The sequence below is a fragment of the Oryzias latipes genome, chromosome 8, assembly GCF_053564925.1.
Source record: "Oryzias latipes strain Hd-rR chromosome 8, Olatipes_Hd-rR_3.1".
Taxonomy (NCBI): domain Eukaryota; kingdom Metazoa; phylum Chordata; class Actinopteri; order Beloniformes; family Adrianichthyidae; genus Oryzias; species Oryzias latipes.
The window spans coordinates 11205062-11229049 of NC_136244.1; the positions used below are offsets into that span (position 1 = coordinate 11205062).

The window sequence follows — 23988 nt, forward strand, 5'->3', positions numbered from 1 at the left end:
AAACTTGTTAAGAAATCAAGTGAAACGGCTTGCAGTTGATAGGTACTACATTTTTCAAAATGAGTGGCTGACCTGGAGATGGTAGCATAACATTTGAGAATTGAGCTCACTTTTAGGAATGCTTTTGAAAGACGTACTCTTGCATTTTGGGGTAAACTGCACTTGGGAGAAAGATGACAATCCCATGCCAACATAAAGTGCATTGCAGTCATTTAGAGTGGTGGGGAAGGAATTGGATCACTGCATAAAAATGCTGCAGAGAAAGCTTGACTTTGGCCAACTTTTTTCCTGTTAAAATTCCTGTTTCCAGTGGACCCAAAGTTCACAGGAGACATGGCACGGAGGAGGTTGAATGACAAGGTTTATGCAGCCAATCAAGATGCAGAAAAAAGTGCGATGTTAAAAAAGACAAAAAATGAACAAAAAAGCGCCCAAAAATCCACAAAAAGATGAATAGCGAGGGAACGCTGTAGACCTAAGAAGAGGCTTCAATTTTGGGATGGTAGCCTAGAAAATTACTGAGCCAAAAGTAGAAAGGAAACAGATTTTCTCTAAACCTTAAACCTTATTTTTCTTACAAATAGATGAAGGTCGACTAACTTGAGAAATAACAGAGTTGGCACACAGTAATAACAGTACTCAGAGAGGGCACTTAATAGGACATGCACTGACTTTTCTCAGCAAAATCCTTATCGTTAATTGCCCTGCTATCACTTTAATTTCAGAGCGCTGTTTTAAAAAGCCTCGCTGAGGCTCTGCTCGCTCATTTGGGTTCATCTCCTCCGTCTCCTCCGTCCAAAAGCTGTTGGGCTCACCAAAGTCAGCGGAGTCATCCGCACCACGTCGCTAACATGATGAGACAGGACACTTTAAGGACTAATGCGTTCAAGAACCAAGAGTTTCACAAAGTGACCCGCAAAAATTAAAAATAGCTTTGTCCCTTCCAAACGCTCATATGCTGCGCCGTTTTTACCACAGGCGCCACAAAATGTAAAAGATGGGTTTGTAGCCACTTAAAAAGCCTCACAAATCATGTTCTTGTCATCCTGACTTTCATGAAACTGTGTTCTTGACATTTTAATACACCTCAGAAAACATGGTTCATATCTAAATACACAAAAATGCCACTCTTAATCTCTCTGACTTAAAGGAAGCTCGGCAGCTGGCCCAGGGAATGACACACAGCTTTCTAGCTTTTCTAACTTGTGTAGAACTCCTTGTTTCTAGATTCGTATATCTTATTACTGTATTTTCTGTACTACTTTTTTTTCTTTACAAAAAATGATAGTGCACCTTATAACTCGCAGCGCCTCTTTATGGATTTATTTTAGTTGTTGGGTGTTTTAGTGAATACCTGCGCTAACACGGCTAACATGTAGCGGTGTTGGACTGTTTTTTTAATTTTTTTAATCAAGTTAAGTGTTTCATGTTAGTTGGGTGTTAATGTAAATGTGCTAATGCGGCTAACGTGTTGCGTTGTTGGACCTTTTTTGTTTTCAAGCTACAAACAAGGCTGGGAGTTGGTTGCAATAATGTTTGTTTTAACAGTATCAGTTTTTTACGTGCTGCAGTATGGGAGTTCCAGGTTTTTGTAATTAGGTTTTGTGGCTAACATGTAGCGGTGTCAGAATGTGTTTTTTTACTTTTTACTAACAAGGTTGGAGGTTGCCATAGTCCCAGTAATGTCTGGTTTTAGTTCTAGAGTTCCGGAGTCCGCAGCTAATAAAGTCTGACTGACAGACTTATCTCTGACCCTTTTGTATCGCATAACCCTTGTGATATCCAAGGTACTTAATCATTGGGAGTGGGGTCATCTGGACCCCGCTGAACCCTTTTTCTTCAACGATTTGTGATCTTCACTGTTGTCCATGGGTTACATGAAATCCCCTTTACCTTTATCCACCTTTGTCCTTGTAGGGAGAACATGTCAATGTAAGGGTGGGGTCATCTGGACCCCATAAGATAGCACAAGGGTTAATGTGCCTTATAGTTCAAGGCGCCCCATAGTGTGGAAAATACAGTAAGCGATGTAAAGATTATTTGCTGCATGAACAAACATTTTCACTACCTTCTAGTGCTTTTTTTTAACTTAAAATCAGTGATTTTTTCCTCTTTAAGGCCCGTGCACACCGGGACGAATTTCGCGCGCGATATTCGCCGACGTTTAACGCCTCGTGACTAAACAAAGGGCACCAATGTGAGTGTGCACACCGACGCGAAAAAACGCCACGCGTAAAAGCGTCACTTTTTAAAAAACGCCTCGGGTTCGTTTTTTTGGTTTGACGCGCCCGGTCAAAAACTACACGACCAATGATAATGGCGCTTTTGCACACGTGTCTGGAGCTTCTGAAGTTACAGTAAAACACAACTTGGGGGCGCTCAAACACAAAACTGTCTTGCTGAGCACACATACGTCACGGCGAAGAAGATATACGCCAAGTAGCGTCTGCACTGCCACGAAGAAATAAGACGAAGAAGATGCACTCACTGACGGACATTTTAAAATATCCCCAAAAACGCTCATGATACATTTTCAGCTCTTGTACCAGTCGATAAAACTCCCCATCTTCTTCTCTTCTCGTAACTATGGGATGTACCCAAATCGACGTCTTTTCCGGCGTCTTTCATCATTCAACAGAACAATAATTTCTTCATCACTGGAACTGGAGCTAGAGCTACTGGTGCTGGAAATATTCATGTTTTCTTTGTATGATTCTGACAAGTAGTAAATACTTGCTCTCTTCTTCTGAGTGAAAAGCGACTTTAAGAAGCGTAAAGTTGCGCAGCGCCACCTTGTGTACAGGGGGTATTTCTGTTTTACATTAAGCGCCATCTAATGTCAGGGAATTAAATTGCATGTTCGCTTGGCTCATCGCCAGCGAAAATCGCCTGGGTGTGAACACAAAAAACGTGGCGAATAACGCCTGGCGAATAACGCCTGGCGAATATTTGTCACGGTGTGTACGGTCCTTGTGGCTACCACCTTTTTCAGTGTTGGTGAGTTGATAGTTTGACCCATCTAAAGCTTGTACAGTTTTTGTCAGAAACCAAGACTTTTTTTTTAATACATGCAATGCAGTAATTCTGTTTTCTGAAGTTTAAAGTGCTGGAGGTATGGCATGCGAGCCAGTAACAAAAAGGGGACTGCACCGGGGAGAGGAGAAAAACGGAAACATGAATAATGCCGTTTTCCTCAGAGCCCCCCCACAGTGCTCACAGCTTGTTCCCTGCTTTACACTCTGGGATGTTCTTACAAGTCCTTCCCTTTTTTTTTTTTTTTCCTCCTCTCCCCTTCCACGCATCCTTCCATCCATCCTTGCGCCTGTCTGGCCTGCTACTTCAGAACAATTAAGGTTGACTTCATGCTTCACGGAGCTTTCCATCATAATGGAGAGAGGAGCGGAACAAGGGAGCGGCTCGTCAAAGGGATATTTAATTCATGTCACTCTCACTGCATGCCTCTCTACGTTCCCTGTCTTTTAGCACAGCTCACTGCTCCAAACATGGTGCCATGCTCTGCGAGGCTCCACCGAAGGAAAGACTTGAAACGCTTTAATGGAGCCGTGCCGCAATTAAAGCTTTACTGTACGCAGGATGCAGTGCACAAGCAACGAGAAGCAGGTCAACCTCAGTTGCACGTAATTTTTCTTTTCTTTTTTTGTTTTTTTTGTTTGCAGCAGAGCTTGCAAGGATTATACAGTATGTGGAGGGGTTGAACACGGCGAGCTTTAAGTGAAATGGAGGGCAGGCTTTAAAGATGCTGCATCAAACCCTCAAGAAAACACAGACTTGAGTGGCTTTGCTAAGTGCAGTGTTGGATGTGATGCCTCCACACAAGTCTGCACATGAAGGAAAAGAAAATTCAGCGCCGGGGCGCAGTTGTTGCCAATTCCTTTCGATACAGCTTTGATGCAGGGAAAATCTCTCGTTAAAATCTTCAAAAGCCTAACAACAGACGCGATGGGAAAGGAGGGAGAGAGGCGAGGACTGATGGATTTTCAAGATTAGATGAGAACCGCTGATGAGAGGAAAAGATGAGGTGAAAGAAGCTCTGCGACAACCTGCTCGGACGGAAAGAGCAAGGCTGGGGTTTCTTCTCAAACAGATCTCTGCGTAGATGAAAATAGGGCATCCAGCAGCTTGTCAGGACACCGTGATGAAAAACCCACACCTAAAAATACGCCTTCGCTTGTCTTATTTTTAACCATATTTGCTACTCTGCCGCGACCTAATTATCTTTTTTCCCCCCTGCTTTTCACAACATTTCATCAGCCTCTCTATAGTTGTCTTTGCTATTTCAGATAATGCAGGAACTCTGGGAGGTCCTTTTTCTCCACTGCTTTTCAAAATAAATCAAAGTTAAGTTGAAGTAAGTGACCAAGCTGAAGTGTTTTCTGACCTCCCACTGCAGTACACTTTTTTGCAGTGTAATTTTAAAAAAAAAGCAAAGAGGGACATAAGAAGATTGTGCTGCAACACTGATTGATCTCCCAAACGGTGCAGAATAATTAAATCACCCTCGTATATCAGATTGTAACTAAGCTGTATTGACCTGTATTTACAGCCTATGAAGCAACATCAACTAATAGGCCAAAATAAACAGAAATAAAAATAAATGAAGATAATATTAACCTAAATATAATATACATTATATATAGGACAGCTCATATTGGCCTGCCAAACTTTTAAAAGGGGATTTTTGTTTAGTTATTAGTGTTAAAGTAAAAACAGAATATATTAGGAGTGTAACAGTTAAATGATTTATCAATGAATCGGTTTATTTTCCTAGGATTGAACCAGATCGATCTGTTTGAAGCAGAATCTAATCGGATTAACCCTGTTCTATTAAAAAAATCGTTACGATAATTCGATAATCAAATTGATATTGGAACCTGACATTTGGATTGAAGCATTCTACTATTACTATAACATAAAAACAACCAAGTGCATCACAGTGAACAACACATGTGATGGCAGCAAAAAATGGTTAAGCCACCATTCCAGTCCAACCTGTGGAAACACTTTGAATATGCACAGATATGTGACCACACAGTGCAGTAGAATGTTCTAATAAAAAATCTTTTGTAATATTTTGATATGGAAAAATAACAGTGGGTTGAACTTTATAAGACTAAAATGTAAATGAATTTGCCATTAATTTTGTTTACTTGTTTGTACACATATGTATTGTACAATTGATTATCTTGCAAGAAATAAAAGGAATCTGGAAAACTTCAACTGCACTGTTCAGGACCCGGTCTCAAAGTCACACTAATTGAATTTTTGGCAAAAGATGTCCTGGATCGATCTTAGGTCATTAAATCAGATCGAATTGGATCGTTCAAAATGAACAAAAACAAAACAACAAACATACAGGTCAAGCAACGTCAATGACTGTCCTATTGTAACCTTTGTGCTATCCTAGGCACTTTAACGTTGGGAGTGGGGTCATCTAGACCCACTAGACAGTGCTCTGAACCTTTTTTCTTTAATGATTTGTGATCTTCACTGGTGTCCATGGATTACATGAAATTTTTCCACCTTTATCCACCTTTGTCACGGTAGGAATAACACGTCAATATAAGGATGGGGTCATCTAAGATGGCACAAGGGTTAAAACTCATGTCATGGTGTACGGTGCACTTAACTACAGGCTCCCCTTGAGAGAGACAAAAGTGAGACATAAGTCTGTCAGTCAGATAGACTTTATTCAGTGCATTCACAGTATCTCGAACTAGAACTTGTAGAAGTTACTAGTAACTAGAACTTGTTTGTAGCCACGTTGAAAGTATTAGCCACGTTAGTGTATTCACAATACTTGTAACTCCCAAGTTTTTTTGCAACACAAAAAAAACAGACCAATTTTGCTAAAACAAACGTTACTGTGGCTAAGTCTGATTTCCCTCCCTAATCCCTACCTACTAAAAAACGATATGGTGCGGGACAATGCAGTGCCCTGGATTTCAAAAGCATTCAGACACCATGCTCATTATGCTTTTTTTTTAAAACAGCTAATATGACATCATCAATTTCACAAAGTTAAAATTTAATTGATATCAGCGTTTTGCGACAATCATTTATGAATCTACTGTCTTCTGAAGATAAAAACATTGAAGGTTTATTAAAAAATACATTAAAATACTTTTTTTTTTGGCAGAAATTGTTCAGACGCAATGCATTGTGGTCTATACTCACCAAGTCACCAATTAAGTGAGCATCGATCCACACTGGTTTTTCGCAAAGACTTCTGGGAAATTTCTAGGGCACTCGATTTTGGAATTGTAGATTCGGACAGCACTACAAAATGGCCCTATAATATAGGCTGGAGCAAGGCGTCAACCTAATCGAACCCAGCTGGAAATTTAGTACTGCCAGCTGCCCTGATGACTACAAACCAATGCATTGTGGGACATGGTGTCCTGACGGTTCTTGTAGTTAAAGTGATCAATTAAAATCAATTAAAATACCTATTGATAAAAGAAATAGGCTACATACATTACAAAGCATTTAAATAATTATAAAAGATATAATAACACAGATCATGCTAAAGGGGGAGAGGCATTAAAATTCATTTGAAAGTTAAAGACAACCGGGTGTGCTTACTGACGTGCTTCGACGTCAGTAAGCACACCCAGAAACTATCCATATACAGTATAAGGCGCTTCGGGTTACAAAGCAAACTTTTGTTTTTGGAAAAAATTCAAGGCTTTCAAGGCTGCCTTATAGTGGAGAAACTACAGGGACCAAAACACCCAAATCTTCAGCAAGAAACCAAAACTTTTGATTTTTTTTTACCTTGTTGGTTGACCTTGTTTTATTTAACATTTGTAAACTTTAAAAAGATAGAAAAGCTCTTCCTTACTCAGTGAGATCAGTTGCTGACAAAAGCAAAAAAAGGGAACTTCCTGTACTTTCTTTGAATTGCAAAACTCTGTGGGGTCAAAATCAAATCTACCGTTTAGGTTAAAACATCGTTTTCTGTCTTTTGCATCGGCTGCCACCAAAATAAAGAGTCAACCATAAAGTGATGGACTTATATGAAGTTTGTTCCTTAGCCTTAACTTGGTATGAATGCAGATGAAGGTCTAAAGAAGAAAAACACAGTCTGAGAGCAATTTGAGGTTGGGTTTATTCTCAACCAGGCTTTTGTTATGCAGTCTGCTTTGTTTTGGAAGTTTGAACACTTTTTAAAACTCTAATGTAGACCAAACACATTTTCTAATAAACTCCTGTGCATGTCAGTGTTCATGCACATGGACTTTAGAATGGAAGTAAAACAAATCCAACCAGTTAAACTTTATTACCACCTTCACAAGCTGTCAGTTTACTGTCTTTATCTGATTGCCAGGATGGATGAAACCAAGTGTCATGGCTTTGTTGCAATAAAAAAAATATTTATGTGAACAAATAAGCTATCACACCAGCGTGCCTGAGGGAAAAGCTGGTTCGTCTGTCTGTCAGAAGCACGAGTGTCAGGAGAAGGTAATATTATACCCTGCAAAACATCAACCTATCACCTCTCACTCACTGCTTTAGGTCTTTATTCCCACCGTGTTTGTTTTATAAAAATATATCCAGTTAAAAGGAAATGGTCATTTAACATCGCAAAACCATTAACAAAGCATTAAATTAGCATCTAAACAGTTTAACTATTTTGTTTTTTATTTTTTTGTCTTTGTTTTTTGCAGGCTTAAAGGTATTTAGGCTTATTTTATAAAACAAATACGGTCAATTTGTTTTTAATTTGACAGTTTTTTTTTTCTCTTTCAGACATCAAGGGAACATGTAATTTCTTGTTTTGGATATTTTATTATATTTTATATAATTATATATAGATTCACTGCTGAAAAACACCATAGAAGCTCTTATTAAACAGATTCATCACAGCTAAATGTGCGCAAAAAACAGGGCTAACAAAACCACCTTTCATCCATGTTTTTTTTTTTAACGGTGTTGTTTGTATCTCATTATAAAAAAATTTAAATGGTGAAAAATGTGCTAAATAAAAAAAAATCCATTGTATTGCAAAACAGCGCTTGCTAATTTTTCTCGTAGCAAGCCTAATATGTTAGCAATGCATACACAAACAATCCTAGCAAATCTTTCATGTTTTCAACTGATGAACACTGAATAGTAGGTAATCTTCTTTTTCCTTTAATTAAACATTTTATATTATATATATTTGCTGTTGTAGAGATATGTGGACAAGTCACATGACTTGAATAGGACTCAAGTCATGACTTTAGACTCAACTTGACAAAATGTACAGGAAAATGTACAAGGTTTTGCTACTTAGACTTTAACACCAGTAACTTGTGACTTCACTTTGATATGGGCCTTTTGACCCAAAAAGACTTGCTACTTTCCAAATGCCAGCATACCCCAGTATGTTGACTTACAGTAGATCAGTCTCTCTTTGTGTTTTTCTGTAACATTTGAGGTAGCACAGACAAAGGTAAGTATTGAAAGCTGATGCTGCCTTATTGGCCAAGTAACTGTTAGCTGCAGTTAAATCAGTTAGACTGTAAACTCACTTTAGTGTTCCACTGACAACATGGTAAGTAAACTGCGTTTTGTTATATGGAGATAGTTTAGGATATTTGACTTGAACTTGAGGATATAGATCTGAGACTTGCTTGTGACTTGCAAAACAATGACATGGTCTTAGCTCACTTTTTTGATTGAATTACAAAACAAATTCCCAATACTTAGGTGCTTATACATCAAGGACAGCTGGACAGCGGTGGGAGAAGAATAAATAAGAAAGAATAAACTCACTGTCCTGACTAACAGCTCTATTTCCTCCAGTCCCATATATTCATCTAAATCGATTTCCTTTTGAGAAGTGAAAGGCCATTCCTCATTCGCATGACAGCTGCATCTTGAACTGGAATAATACACTCACAGACATGAAGGAGAGCCACGTATACCCACACAATTAGGTTCCTTTTTCTGTGTGTTTGTGGTCACATACACACTTATGTACACAAACACTCCAAGCTAAGTGTAAAAAGCCACGGGATCAGACAATTGTCACCATGGGAATCTGATTGAAGACAGAGATTTAGTCGTAATAGGACACCTGATGACACCCCAGCGATGCCATTACAGCCGGCTTTCTCACTCTTCAGCTAATTAAAGAGGCACAAATTACTTTAGTACTGAAAGTATTGATAACGCCTGCCCACATAAACACCATTTGTGCCCAATTTTGACACATAAACTCAGTTATATGCGAACAAGTGTGAGATAGAGGTCTGATCAGGCTGAAGATGCTCTTCTCTATTGACGGCAGGATTTAAGTCAAACAAAAGCAAACACCTCCACACAGTAATTGGCCAGAATCATCCATGCTATCGTAGAAATGTTATCCACTCTGTCGGTTTCCCTCCCCGCCTCTCAGTCTGATCTGACTCGAGCAACAAACGGCACAGAGCTGTGGTGCATGCGAGTAATTGGACCGCCTGGGGGAGACAACAGGGAGGGTTGAATCATGTCATCTGATCAAAGCATCATAGCCACAAATCTATTATGCTGCCAATTGCATGAGGTGAGTGTGGTTAGCTGATAAAAGGCGAGAAACAAACAAATTAATTGTAAAAATTTCAGACTAAACTTCTAAACATAAGAAGCGGTAGTCGTAGGGACTGATCAAGCATTTGGGTTATTGATCTGTAAATTACGCAACTACTGCCACAGACTGAACATACCATATGTTGGCATTTAATTAGCTGAATGGAAACATTGAGTTATGATGGTTGGCAAATGTGGGTCCCTTAAACAATAGGAGCAGGACTTTGAAAGCCACTATGACCAGTCAGTCACAGATTGGGATGTAATAACTGAGACGTGCTTTCACGACAAATACGGTTTATGTACAAGTTAACATCGCACAGTTCAATGGTTGAAACAAGTCGTTGAATTTTGTGTGCAAATATCAGGAATTTTATGATTATATAGTGTGGATTGTTCGCTGGCATTATTGTCTTATATATGGATTACTGTCCTGTGTGGAGACTTCATGAACTCATTGATGAATTTGTATGAATATATAGCAATGGGGTTTTAGATGTTTTTGTTCTCAAAACAGATTGCAGTTAGGTACAATTTTCACGTTGCCACTGCTTCTTTGAACAGAGGAGTAGATAAAACCAAGCTCCAAACTTCTGTTCTGAATTTGATACTTTAACTCCAGCACTGCCTTTTTTTTCCATGTACCGTAATGTATCGGTGCAAAGCAGATATAAAAAGCTGCAATTCTTTGCGTCACTGATTTCTGTTGATCGTGTAAACGGTCGATGAGTTACGCTACATCAAAGAGCAGGTGTAATTTTGGTGTCACCTGCAACATCTCTGGTGTTAAAGGGTTAAATGAGTAAAACCTCCAACCCAATGAAAACGAAACATTTTGCTGTAGAGACACCACTGAGTTACTGTACCTCTAAAAGAAGGCTTCAAATTACTAAATACAAAAACATGAGCTGTGGAGCAGCTTTCCAATTGTAATGATCCCTCTAAAAGAATATAATGATAGGAATCTGATTTTCTGATTAGGAACTGACTTGTTTGCATCCAGAGAAGCATCTACCTTTATTAAATATACAGCTTTAATTTTGTCCCTGACGTAGTGCCTTTGAACTGCAGCCTGAGAGCTACAGGTGGCGGTGGCTGTTTAATGACTCATTTAGAAGTCTCAGGCTTACCCTTCAATTAGAAGTGGAGAATAAGAAGGCTTTGCTCTGCACCAGACACAAAATCCATTCATTTGTTGCAGAATAATTAATTAATCGGCCTGTGCAGATGATGTGTCAGTTTTTAAATTGCTCTGGGGTTGAATTGCTAAGATCGTCTGGGAATGTGTGAAATGGCCACATAGGAAAAATAAAGGCATCAAATCATCAAATCATGCTAATGATTTATTTCTTTAAATTGAAACAACAATAAGTAAATCCTGTGTTTGCAGGGGGAGAGCTACAGGGGGGGCAATGGGGCCAGCTGCCCCCTCTGCAAAAAGCTTTGCCCCTCCCAATTTTTAAGTCCATTATTATTGACAAAGATAAAGAAGCCATCAATACAAGACTCTAAGCTTTACCTCTGCTAAAAGAACAGCTGTTTCAATATTATTGTCAAAAAAGAATAATAAAACTGTTTGAATTACAAATCTTTGATTCTTTCATTTGAAACAGCCTTCAATACCCTTGCCACCCCTCCAGAGTATTCTGCCTCCCTCCTGTCCCCCCATATAAAATATTGTAGCTCCACCACTCCACCTTGAACATCTCATTCAAACAGGCAATTACTTTAAAATATGCTGTGTGCAACCTACTGCAGCAGGAAGCATCAGATGATGATGATGCAAGACATTTTGGAAGGAACTTTGTGAAGAAACTTTAGAAAACTCGACCCAGACTGTTCGAGCAGCCACTAACGACCTTTGAGCAAGTTGATTGGCACCAAAGTGACTCAATGGCAATGAGAAAGGTGGCTCAGTCTTTCTAAATTACACCCAGCAAGTAAACAAAACAAAAATGTCAACCTTTTAAATCAAAAACACTTGCAGACAAACAACTTCTTAACATTTATCAAACATGCAAATGAAAGAAGGGCTTCAAAGTACGCAGAAATGTTGCAAACAGGATCCATTCTGCTTAAAATGCTTATGTGGCAGCAAGGAAAGATCATTCGATGCCTGTTAAATAATAATGTATTCCTTTCAATGTAGACAAATGTGCATTATTCAGCGAAGGCTGAAAGATGCAGGAAAGAACAAACACAGGAAGATATCGCAACATTCATCTAATAAACACCATAGAATTAAAGAGGTGGATGAAGAAGAGGATTGACAGAGGGGCAGGATGTGGCAAAGGAGTCTGCATACTTTTTTGAACAATACAGCACTTGGAGTTTGCACTGGCAGTTGCCATGGAAATGGTGCAACTTGATGTGCAAGCAGAATTTGTTTTTAGCCTTAACTTAACCAGGTAAGTAGATCAAGAACTAAATCACAGTTACAATATTGACCTGGACCAATGAAGCATGTTTTTGGAGCATTAGAATAATTCTGAGTGTCTGGAGAAAATCCACATATTACACTGGAGAACATGCAAATTCCACACAGAAATAACCCAATTGGAACTTGGACCATGCAGGATTTTCTCAAGAGTGGTGACCACTCCCCCATCAAGTAGAACTGAGGTCAGACTCCTAAATCAATTCATTTCAATTCAAAGGTTCACTATTTAAATCAACTTAAGATTCAAATTTAAAACAAATAGCTTTGAAATGTGAGTGAATAATAGATTTTTGCACAAAGACTGTAAATATCTAAAAAAGGTTAAGTAAAACACAATAGGGGTGGAATTTTAAAATTGCTTTTCCCAATTACCTTTCAAGCAATTAACCAAACTGTAGTTGACAAAATAAATATTTGATGGATTTAATGTATCATGTACTGTAAGTTAGTGCAAATAAAAAAGCTATGTTCACATCTGGCATTGGACGCATATTCAAGAATGCGTCCAATGCCAGATGCATGTTCTTGAACGCTCATGGTGTTCACACTGGACAAGCAGTGAGGGGTTTCTTCTTATGCTATTGTTTACTAGCACATGAACGCCAACTACAGTTGGTATGAAATATGAAAGTGGTTCAGATCTTATGAATTTTGTTCCAGACTTTTTCTTTCACAGCTCCATTCCAATATATGAACTATTCGGGGTCAAACCACAATTATACATTTATTCTACATGATCAAACTTCCAGTTGGTGGGCACTTCTGTAAATTAATGGGGTGCCATTTCCACATCCATACCTTTTGTGCATAGAGCCTGAAATAATCGTAGGAACCTGCATAGCTAAACGTAAATGCACACATTTCTGAATGTGGAAACCAGAAGCACACTTTTACTTAAACTTTTCATTGGGAGTGGCTGCTTGGACATATGTTGCAGAAGGCAGTGTGTAGGTAAATCACGTGTAATATACAAGGGCATCATTTATATGTGTATTTGTGTGTGTGTGTATATATAAAACACAAATGCAACAGCAGTACCAGAACAGGTCAGAGAGGAGGCTGTTCCACACTCCCAACCATAACTTGAAAACACAGCCCCAATAATTACCGTTATGCTGAGCAAGGCAGCAACTGACCTGAAACACAAAATCATGTCTAGAATGAACACCAGGCACCCCCGACTACCACAGTTAAGTGGAGTACCACCTGAAGGTTTTCTGGAAACGCTGAATGAAGCATTGAGGGCAATTCCTACCACAACAATCACAGAAATCAATAAACTGGTTTACACTTCAGCACCAGGGATCCTTGAAATACTTGACTATAAAAATAGCCATGGGAGAAAACAATTCCCACCATGGAAGCAATGGTTGGAAGCCAATATCAAGGCAGCTCGTAGGAAAGTGAGTCAGCTGACAGAGGTGCAATGAAAAAGCAATTGCCTAAGAGATACAGCCAGATGCCCATACTTGAAGCACTCGAAACTGCCAAAGGCTAAAGGCTCTTGCCCTTGAGCAGTCGCCTAAAGAAGTACACAAAAGACAACAACAGTGGTTACGTGGACAAATGTAATCGGAATTAAACTCCTGATCGGAATAAAAATGCATCATGTTAACACACCGTTCGTAATACTCTGACCCGATCACACTTATTCGGATCAAAATTTCCTTCCGATCAATATGGGTGGGTTATGCCGATTGTTGAACCAGTCGTGGTGCATGTAAACAATTTATTCCGATTGTGGGTCACTACTCCTCTGGCTTTTACCTGATGCGTAGAAGGTGGGACCAAAGGAAGAGAGACCATGGATGATAAGACACTAAAGCTTCTCACCATAAATGGAGGGTTCCATCCCAAATCCAGCACCCTGAGACTGTATGCTAGCGGCAAGGAAGGAGGCCAATGACCAGTGAGTGTGGAAGCCACTATCCAGGATTAAACAGCCAAGATGCATTAATACATCAGGCTCAGCACTGAAGCACTCATCCTGGGATCTTAGGAACAAGCCCTGAGCACCAGAGCCATGGAGGCTCAGATCTAATATGCCAGACAAGAAGGTGGAGACTGTGAAAAGAGGTTCCTGAAACAATCCAGCACATAACTGCAGGGTGTAAGATGCTTGCAGGGAAAGCATACACAGAGTGCCACAATCAAGTGGTTAGAATAATATACAGAAACGTGTGTAGAATATGGACTGGAAACCCCAAAGTCAAAATGGGAAACACCTCCGAAAGTGGTAGAGAATGAAAGGGCAAAGATCCTGTGGGACTTCCAGATCCAGAGTGATAGGATGGTAATAGTGAATCAACCAGACATTGTAGTGGTGGATAAAGAACAGAGGAAAGCCGTTGTGGTGGATGTGGCAGTGCCAAGCGATGGGAACATCAGGAAGAAGGAACATGAGAAACTGGGGAAATACCGGGGACTCAAAGAAGAACTGGAGAAAGCATGGAAAGTGAAGGTGACAGTGGTGTCTGTGGTAATTGGAGCACTCGGGGCAGTAACCCCCAAGCTGAAGGAGTGGCTACAACAGATACCTGGAAAGACCTCAGACCCCTCAGTCCAGAAAAGCGCAGTGCTAGGAACAGCTAAGATACCCTCAAGTATCTTAGCTAAGGACCCTCAAGCTCCCAGGCCTCTGGTAGAGGACCCGAGCTTGTGTGAGCAACCACCCGCGGAAGGTGAGAGGGGTGTTTGTTTGTTTTTTGTATTCATTTGTTTTCTCTTTTTTTAAATTGCTTGAAATAAAATAAACAAATTCAGATTCAGTTTTTATTAATTCAATTATTCCCAATTCCATTGAGATCAATCACTTGGACTCCAAGTGTAAAGGACACCGTGCATAAAATGGAGTGGAGTTTTAGTGTAGTGCATTTAAAGTCCACTGCAGCATATAAACAAAGAGGAATCTTGAACACAACAGTTCAAACACTCATCTGAGGCAAGACATGAACAACATGCTGAGTCATTGGGGGCAAGCTTCTCCTCATATTTCACATGTGGAATATGAAAAATTTGAATAGAACAAGACTGTGACTCCGCCATTACAAACCTTTAAATCGAAGTTGAAGGAACGCACTGTACAAAAGGGGGGGGGGGGGGATGCATTATGGGAAATTCCTGATTGTTTATAACACAACCAAGAAGTATTTTGTTTGACAGACACTTTTTGCTTAAATGCTTCCCCCGCTGTGAAGGAAGGAGTAGTAAGGAAGCAGAAAATCCAGTCTCTGTTACCCCAACAATCAGATTTTTTTCTGATTTAAGAAGTGTTTGGTTTTCAGATAAGTGGTTCCATAAGTGCTAGCTTTGTTTGACACAGCAGAAAACACATTGGAGTGAGATTACTGTCAAGCATGTATGCCCCCTGAAATGAAAGGAGCAGTCGGTAATCTTCTTCCACTTGAGATCGCCCCCATCCTGGTCAAGATTAGGGATTATCCCTGACCCTTCATCCCTCCACTCACCCTCCACACCTCCTCTATTCTCCCTTTTCTACCCTCATCTTCAAATACGTATCCCTCATTACAACATACAGGATCAATATACCATTACTATGGTAACTGTGAGGAATTTGTAAATTACTCTTGAAGATAGACAAAATACAATATGAATCCATGAAAGAACACCAGTTGGATGAGATGCTGGACCAATCAAAATCTAAGGATTTCCTATGAAATAACAGAGATTTGAAAAACATATATCATCAAGTAAGTAGCCTAACTGAGGCTTGAGCAGTGAGGAGAGATACCAAACATGTTGATGTAAAAAATCATTAGTAGCAAGGCAAATTCAACCCTGTATCATTTCTACTTTGGAGTTATGCCAAGGTTCTTTCTAAGAATCAAACTTAACACAATGTAATGACTCATCAAAGTGTTGTAGGTAGGGGTGTACAATTCGGATCTATGACGATTCATATCATGAATTGCAGATGATGATACGATTTATTGTCGAAATTGGTTCATTTTAACCGTTGTGCTATCATATGACCCCACCCTTACATTGATATGTTCTCCCTACCACGACAAAGGTGGATAAAGGTAGAGAGGATTTCATGTAATCCATGGCCACCAGTGAAATTAACAAATCATTGAAGAAAAAAGGTTCAGCGCACTGTCTAGTGGGTCTAGATGACCCAACTCCCAATGTTAAAGTGCCTAGGATAGCACAAGGGATACACAATCAAATTCTGTACGATTCACTGACCTTTGGAAATGATTTTATAATGTTAAGGTCAATTCAATTAACAACTTGCCTCAGACACATCAATCTGGTTGGATTGTAGGAACAGAAATCGATTAAGTCAATTATTCGTTACACCCCTAGTTGTAGGTAATATCTGTGGTGGTTGTGTGGCAAATGGATTGATGAAATTTTGTTCTTATTCTTTTAGCAGTTTTTCCATCGTCCTCTAAAACTTTTTGCTTTTTATTCTTATTTTTATTACTTCAACAATAGAGAGGGAGAGTGAAACTCAAAATGTCCAAGTGAGACCGGACAGATGAGAGAGGAGTCAGTCAGCAGCAGACAAGGTGTCTGCGGGTCGCTGACAAACAGTGCTCCAGAGAGCTCCACGTTCAGATGGGTGTCAGTCGGAGAGAGCCCCAGCTGTGAGAGGTTGTATGTGTTCCAACTGTGTCAAAGCGTGCAATATGTTCACAGGCAAAAGTATCACAGGGAGCAATGAATGCACTCATCCCTGGCCAGGGTTACCAGATTGTAAACTGTACAAGAAGCGCACAACGATGATGGAGATATAGGATCTGTTTTTTTTTTTCTACCTTACAGTCCAGAGAGGTAAAGTAACATCCTAGATTGCCTGCTTTTTTAATTTTTTTTGTAATAATAATATTTTAATCAACATTAATACATGTATTAAAATGATTTGAAAAAACACGTTGAATCCTTCATTAGAGTTTTGAACTGAGCAGTTACACTTATAAATAGGAATATTTAAATGAATAAAAAATGATCAAGTTATTTTGTTCTTTAAAAACTCCTATTGCAGTCTAAGCTTTATGGAAAGTTTGTCCTATTTTTGGGATCAAACCCTGCTTTTTGTTTTTGCCTGTTCCTGTTTTGTTGCAATGTAATACTTTAGTTATCTAAATCTTTTATTGTTAGTTTTAGCAAATATTAAAAAAAAAAATATTTTAGTAAAGTTAATCTTTGCTTGCCAATTAAGGATTTTCTTCAAATAATTTAGTCAGATCCTCTGGTTGCTTTTTTTTGTTCCAGGTAGGATTTTTTGCATTGCTACCTTTAGTAACACTTTTTAATGTAACACTACTAGTTTTACTTCATTGTCTTTTTGAATGATTCAGCAACGTTCAGCTTTTTTAAAATCCTTTTTAGCTTTTCCCTAAATATTTTTAGCATTTATTAGTTGATTTCATTGTCTTTGCAAGCTTTTGCTTTCATTTTCTTTGTTTGTTTTTAAGTCATTTTAACAAATTAAGTATTTGCCTACACAATTCTGGCAGTTATGTAAGGGATGATGGCCAACATTATCTGAAATTCATGGAAGCCTGAACCATCCTCCACTTAGTATTTTATTTTTATTATTTTATCAGGTTAATTGTTTTTTCAAAAAGTAGAGTATTTGATATGTGATGCGGCACATTGTCATGGTTACAGACCTTTCCTGCAGAGGCAAAGGAAAGCAATATATATATACGTTGTTTGTCACGATAGGTTAAATCAGTTCAGAGAGAAAGTTCACCTTTTACCGCTTGTTTTTGTCCAGATGGTAAAGTAAACGTTTGTTTCAAAGAAGCCAGTGCAGTGATATGCAACATTTGGGGGGTGTGAGCGGAACTTTTTTTTTAGGTGAAGGGGAGACCGGGGACAGTTGTTACAATTTTTACACTTCTGTCTCTAACTTAAAGCTTTTTTAACTAGGAGTTTTTAAACTTCAACACAATCTAGCATCATAAGTCTGCTAATAAGTGATGTAGAGTTTGCCTCTATAACACTGCATGGCTTAGATCCAATAAACAAAATGAAATGTTACAAAAGACCCCAGAGTCTGGGTCAGTTGTAACATGCTGTATGGTTAAATGTAACACTAAGAAATAAGGATCATGAAAGTGACTAAAGTGGTTTAAAACTTTTTATATGCGCTTTTAGACTAAACTGTTCATAGCCAAAAAAAAAGAGGTGTGCACTACCAATAACTAGTGTTTATCAAACACAAAGATTAAAAAAGTAAAAATAATTTTCAAATATATTCTAGCCTATGAAGTCTTAAATAGGTGAACATGTGGGCATGTGTGAGGGTGGTTGTATGTTTCTAGTCAGTGTCAGATAGACAGTGGTGACTGTTGAATGGCACTCCTGAGCAGTTCCTTGGTTGCTGGATGGAGCGAAAGCTTGCTGAGCAGTTGGAGCAGTAGCCTCTGAGGGGCAATTGTGGCACAAGCTTGGTTAGTATCTGAAGTAGTGATTTGAAAAGCTTGACCTGGGCGATCTGTTAGTTGTGAAGGTGCAAAATCCCATTTCTTAAATGTGGCTGGATTAAATGGCCAAATGCCACAACACTGGAATATAGCTTGTATATTGTTTGCAGTTGCTGCCGCTGCAGGTCCTGTCTTTATCATGGTACAGTAGGTATGTAATATATTGATATGGTCTTTCCAGATTTCATTGTCATCCATGAATCACCCACTATGTTGCTATCTTTTAGAGTAGCCCATAGACACTTTAATCGAGCAGTTGAAGCTTGATCCCTGTTCTTTTAACTTAGTCCTTGCTTTATAGAATCAAAAGTGTAACTGGTAAATGCCATACAGTTTTGCCATTGATTAATTACAACCAAAAAAAAGAATACTTTAATTAAAATCCACTCATAAATGTTGTAAACTTTTAATAGGGTCAATTGAAACATTTCCCAAACTGTTAAGACTGCCCCATGAAGGTGTGTTACAACTGCCCTAAAGTGCATTATTGAGGAAGAAGCTCACAATACGGCTAAAAGCCAAAACATTACAACACCCAACTTGACTGAAAGAAAGCTAAAAATTCATATAATTAACATAATACATGTTTGATAAGTTCAACTATAAAGCAAGCTGTGTAATTACAAAAAAGTTTTAAATTAAAAACGTACTTTCTCACCTCAAAAATACTTTTAAATGTAGCTTTGTTTGCTGGAAGACAGTTATTTTTCCTTTGCAGGCTAGGGACTAAATTTAGCATGCACAGTGTGAATTTGATGACTTACTCACACTTACTTACTTACAACTGTCCCCGGTCTCCCCAACTTTGTAACTGTCCATGATCACTTTTTAATCCACACCCAGCAGCCAATCAGAATAGAGTATTTATCTGGACCATGGTATAAATCAATTTTTATTAAATATTAATAAGCTAAGGTTACTTTTATTCAATTCTTTTTAGTCAATAATGTTAAACTTTGGCTACGTTAGCAACTAGCCTTACACTAGTCATTTTAGAAATGCATGGCCTTTTTTCCTTTAGGAGAGTTATGTGTTACTTTGATACTTTGTACTTTTTTCATTGATGACATTATTCTGTTTTTTAAAGAATATCACAGCTAATTTGACATGAGGGATTGACCTAACCCGTTTAGCATGCTAACAAGGCCTTTTGGAGCTTTTATTTTAACGTTTGTTTTGCTAATTAACTGTTTAATGTTTAACTTACATCAATCACCATTCCTCATTTATCATTAGCAGTGCTTTTTGAATGACAATAAGCTTTCTGGCTTTCTGCTTTCACTCGCTTCAACTATTTTAGCAAATAGCAATTAGCATGGCTGCTTGCCTTCAAACTTTCAATATTTTACGTATTCAGAACTTAAATGGGGTGCTCTCAGCACTCGCACTTTGTGGCTTTTAAATTATTTTTGGGTGATTAATAAACCATATGTTCATGGTCTTTATGAGCCACACATTGCTTTCCTGTTGAGAAGGATCCATGGTGAGTTTTAGCGTTACAAGTTCTGCACCTGGATGACATTCTCTTAAAATAGAGGCTGCCCTTTCTAATCCCTAGAGGCATTACTTAATTCAAGACATCTATAATATGACATAACATCTTCCTACTTCCCCAGATACATTTTACTGACCTACTTCTCACTTTCATCTCTTTCATTTCAGACAAATGTTTTTTTTTTTTTTTTACTTTTGGTGTCTCTTTTAAATTGCAACATTTTGACTACAGTTGAAAATTTTCCTTAATATGTGAGTAAGCTCTCTTTGATCTTCTGAGCAAATAACCCATAGAAGCATATTTCCATTGTGAATATGATGAATTGCAGAAGCTCAGCTCTGACACACACACACACCCACACACACACACACACACAGCGGTACAATCATGCACCATTAATTTATTTCCATTCAAGGTTTTAAGTGATTGGCATGCAAGGAGCCATTGCCTATTCAAACGAGGTAACCAATCAAACTTCTTCCACAATGAATGAGAATTTTACATAAAGCAGATCACTGGACCAAGCAGTGCATATCACAAAACCCACTCTCCTTATAGTTCCTTCCCTTTGCCAACATATTTTTGTTCGTTTTGTACTCCATTTGTTTCATGTGTATGCACAACTCCAACACTTTTCTGTACTTACCCCATCCTCCTACCCTCTTGTTCCTCTGCATTGCATCTGTCTGCAGTATCTGTGTGTTCTTTAATTATCTCAACTTTAGTTGCATTCCTCACAGCAAAGCAAATTGATAATTTACAATTAACATGTATTTTATGTATCAACCATGATGCTACACATCCATACCTTGCAATGCCATCCATCTGAATCTCTGCACTCATTCTTTCATCATTTGTCTTCCTAGAAATCTCCACACACACATTCAACCCGTCCGACGTACCTTGTCTGCCATGATCATGGACGAGCCCCCATGAATGCCCAGAATGGGTATGAGTGTCTGCGAGGAAATAAAATCCAAAATCTGGGCAATGGCTTCTTGGTCAGTGCCATCCCCAAAAACCACGCCGTGGATCTTTGTCCCCGACATCAGGTCGCACATGTGGTTGATGATACTTTTCGGGTCGGTTTCGTTGACCAGCAGAGTGACCACGTTGACGTCGATGGGGTCCTCCTTGCTCCACAGAGCCCGGATGTCCCGGTCGGAGATGTACCGTGTGCGGCCCAGGATCACCGCAATGTTCAGCACCGGCACCTTTTCCGAGCCAGTTCGCTTTTGAGCCATGGCAGGGTCACCCGTCCAGGTCAACACCACCAAGAGGGCCAAGGAGAGCAGCGCACCACTGTTACTCTTTCTGCTCCTCCTCTTGCTCCGTATGCTGCGAGCAAACATGATTAAGAACCACTTCATCCCCTGCATGGAAAGAGTGACAAAAAAAACAGGTGACGACAGATGTTAACGTGAAGGAGGCACAAGAAGTGTGGAGCTCTAAAGTGCTCGAGAAACAACTTCTTAATACTTTAACGTTAAAGAACTTCTTGAGAAGAAATTTGGGTAAACACAAACTTTGCAAAAAGGAGGATAACCTTGGGAGCAATTTGCAGAGGCTGAGATAAAAAAAAGACAGCCAATAAGTCTGTATTTTCTGGTCACGACTGCTCGGGAAAGATGACTCAGAACATTTGAGCAGCAAACACAAATTTATTTAGAGTAATCTCTTGACTTGCAGTCTTTACTTAGGAGTAGTGTAAAGGTACGCTTTAAAGTGGATTCTGTGTCTGAACGTAGATAACTGTGAGTGACAGGAGCATGTTGGCGTCTTCAGAGGAAGCGTTTAGCGACATCTGACCTAGTAAGTACAGCTCTGAGGTGGGAATGTGTCTAATGTTCACATGTCTCTCACAAGGGACTGTCACTGTTGTTCTCAAATACAACTACTACACTATCAATTACTACAAACATGACCCAAGCATAAAAAAACAAATATAATTTGCACTGACAGGTAAAACTAAGTATTAGGGCCACCAAGACAGAAAAACATAAATTAATATTTGAAAAAATTTGGTATGAGAAAAAAGCCAGAAATTTACTAGACTGTAATTTTGAGAAAGAAAAGTAAACATTTTACAAAACTGTAGTTGGACAGTTATGAGAAAAAAGTCTGAATTTTATGAAAATAAACTTGTAAAAGTCGGAATTTTGCAAAGAAAGAAAATATGCTTTTTCGATAATAAAGCTGGTTGTTAGCATCCATCTACATTATGTGCCGACTAAATCCATCAATACAGCTAATTTTGGTGATGCTTTAGTTTATCAAAGGAATTCATGTGCCTTAATGCAATTGGACCTCTGCAACAATCCTTCCAACAATGTAAACGGTTGAAATCAATTCCTTTTAGGTCAAAAATCTTTTTCTGAAGAGGCGCCTAGTTTCCTGCAAATTCTTTTCGGTGTCGTTATACATTTATTCAGAGTTGACTTACTAAAAGACTTAATATTTCCTTAGGTCTATCGTTCTGAAACACGGTAATGGTTCTTTTTTTAGATGTTGTTTCTATTTTTCTTTGTAAAAAGACTTAAGTTTACTAAGTGTTTAACTTTAATCTCTTAAATTCTCAATTTGTTTTTTTATGAAATTATAACTATTCTCGTAAAATTTAAACTATTTTTCTCATAATTCTATGACTTAATTCTATTGAAGTTTTGAAAAACTAAAAAGATAATGAGAAAAAGGTTTTTCTCATAGATTTATGACTATTCTTGTAAAATTGTGCCTTTTCAGCATACATTTCCGACCAAATTCTCAAACATTTTTTACTTTTTTCCCTCATGTTACCACTTTATTCTCAAAAAATTCTTGACTTTTTTCCCATAATTGTACAACTTTGTTTCTAGTGTCTTTTTTTTTCTCATGTTACAACTTTAATCTTATAATTTTTAGTCTCATAATGTTATGACTTTATTTTTGTAAAATTTATGAAATTTTTCCCATTATGTTACGACTATACTCTTGTAAAATCCCAACTTTGCCCTAATACTTCATTGTAGATAGGTCTTTGTTTTCTTTAAAAATTGAAACATCTCCATGCACCCCCGTGGTTCTTACCAAGCAACTTGGCTAACTTTAGTCCCAGAAATAGTCCCCTGACTCATTTCTTCTGCACTCATTACATGTCCTTTCTGGACTTGACGGTTCATTAGGCACTCAATGTTTGATCGAGACATCAGATATCGCCATGACCGATTAGTTTGCAGGGTGGGCGCCAAAGGGGGAGATGGCACAGCACAAACGCATGCCCTTGAAATCCACAGAGATGATCTAATGTATGTAGTGACGACACACAGCTGTTCCACACAAACAGATGGATCAGTTTTATGTCCAAGGGGGTGTGTTTTTGCAAAATATTAATTGCATTAAAGCCTAAAAAAATACAACGACGAAACGAAACATATGCAGCTTTTTAGAAGTGGATGAGGTGCATGATGTGTGCAAAAGAGCGAACAGGGAAATTATATTGTTGTCTTTGGAGACCTAGCCCTCAGAGCACAGAAACCCTCATCGTCATGTGTGCCAAGATATGTGAGCAGGTGTGCTGAACAGCAGAGCACGTGTGTGATCACGAAGGCAGAAGCATATGGTCACATGATGAACCCAAATGTGTCATTGATGTCGTGGATTTGCTGACAGAACCACATGTTTTTGCATCGGCACAAAGCCCATCGACGCATGCTGAGCTTTATCACGCAACTGTTTGAAAAAGTCCACCTTAAAAAGCAAACAGGACAAACAGGGAAAAGCATGCAACACTGCTGCAATGCAGAGTCTGGCTGCATGCAGGAAGAGGCATGCTTTATTTTCTTGAATCAGTACTTTTTTTTAGTTTTTCATAAGATTCAAACCCAGGTTTTTTTAATTTAGCTAAGAAATCATTTTTAAAAAAAAATTCTATTTGCCTAAAAAGGATTTCATCAATCAAATTTTCAAAATATCAAGAAAAAAAATCTTCTTTAAATGTTTAAAATGGTTATAATAATTTCTGGGAGCAGGAATTTGTCCCT

At 38.6% G+C, this 23988-nt stretch overlaps 1 protein-coding gene across 1 annotated transcript in view; it reads right to left on the reverse strand.

The window, feature by feature from the left end:
* The window catches only part of grin2aa (glutamate receptor, ionotropic, N-methyl D-aspartate 2A, a), a 197798-nt gene that overhangs the window by 167189 nt on the left and 6621 nt on the right, over positions 1-23988 (reverse strand). The window contains exon 2 of the mRNA XM_004071747.5: positions 20872-21342. Within this exon, the coding sequence (XP_004071795.2) occupies positions 20872-21339 (468 nt within the window). The 5' untranslated portion in view covers positions 21340-21342. The remainder of the gene's footprint in view (positions 1-20871; positions 21343-23988) is intronic.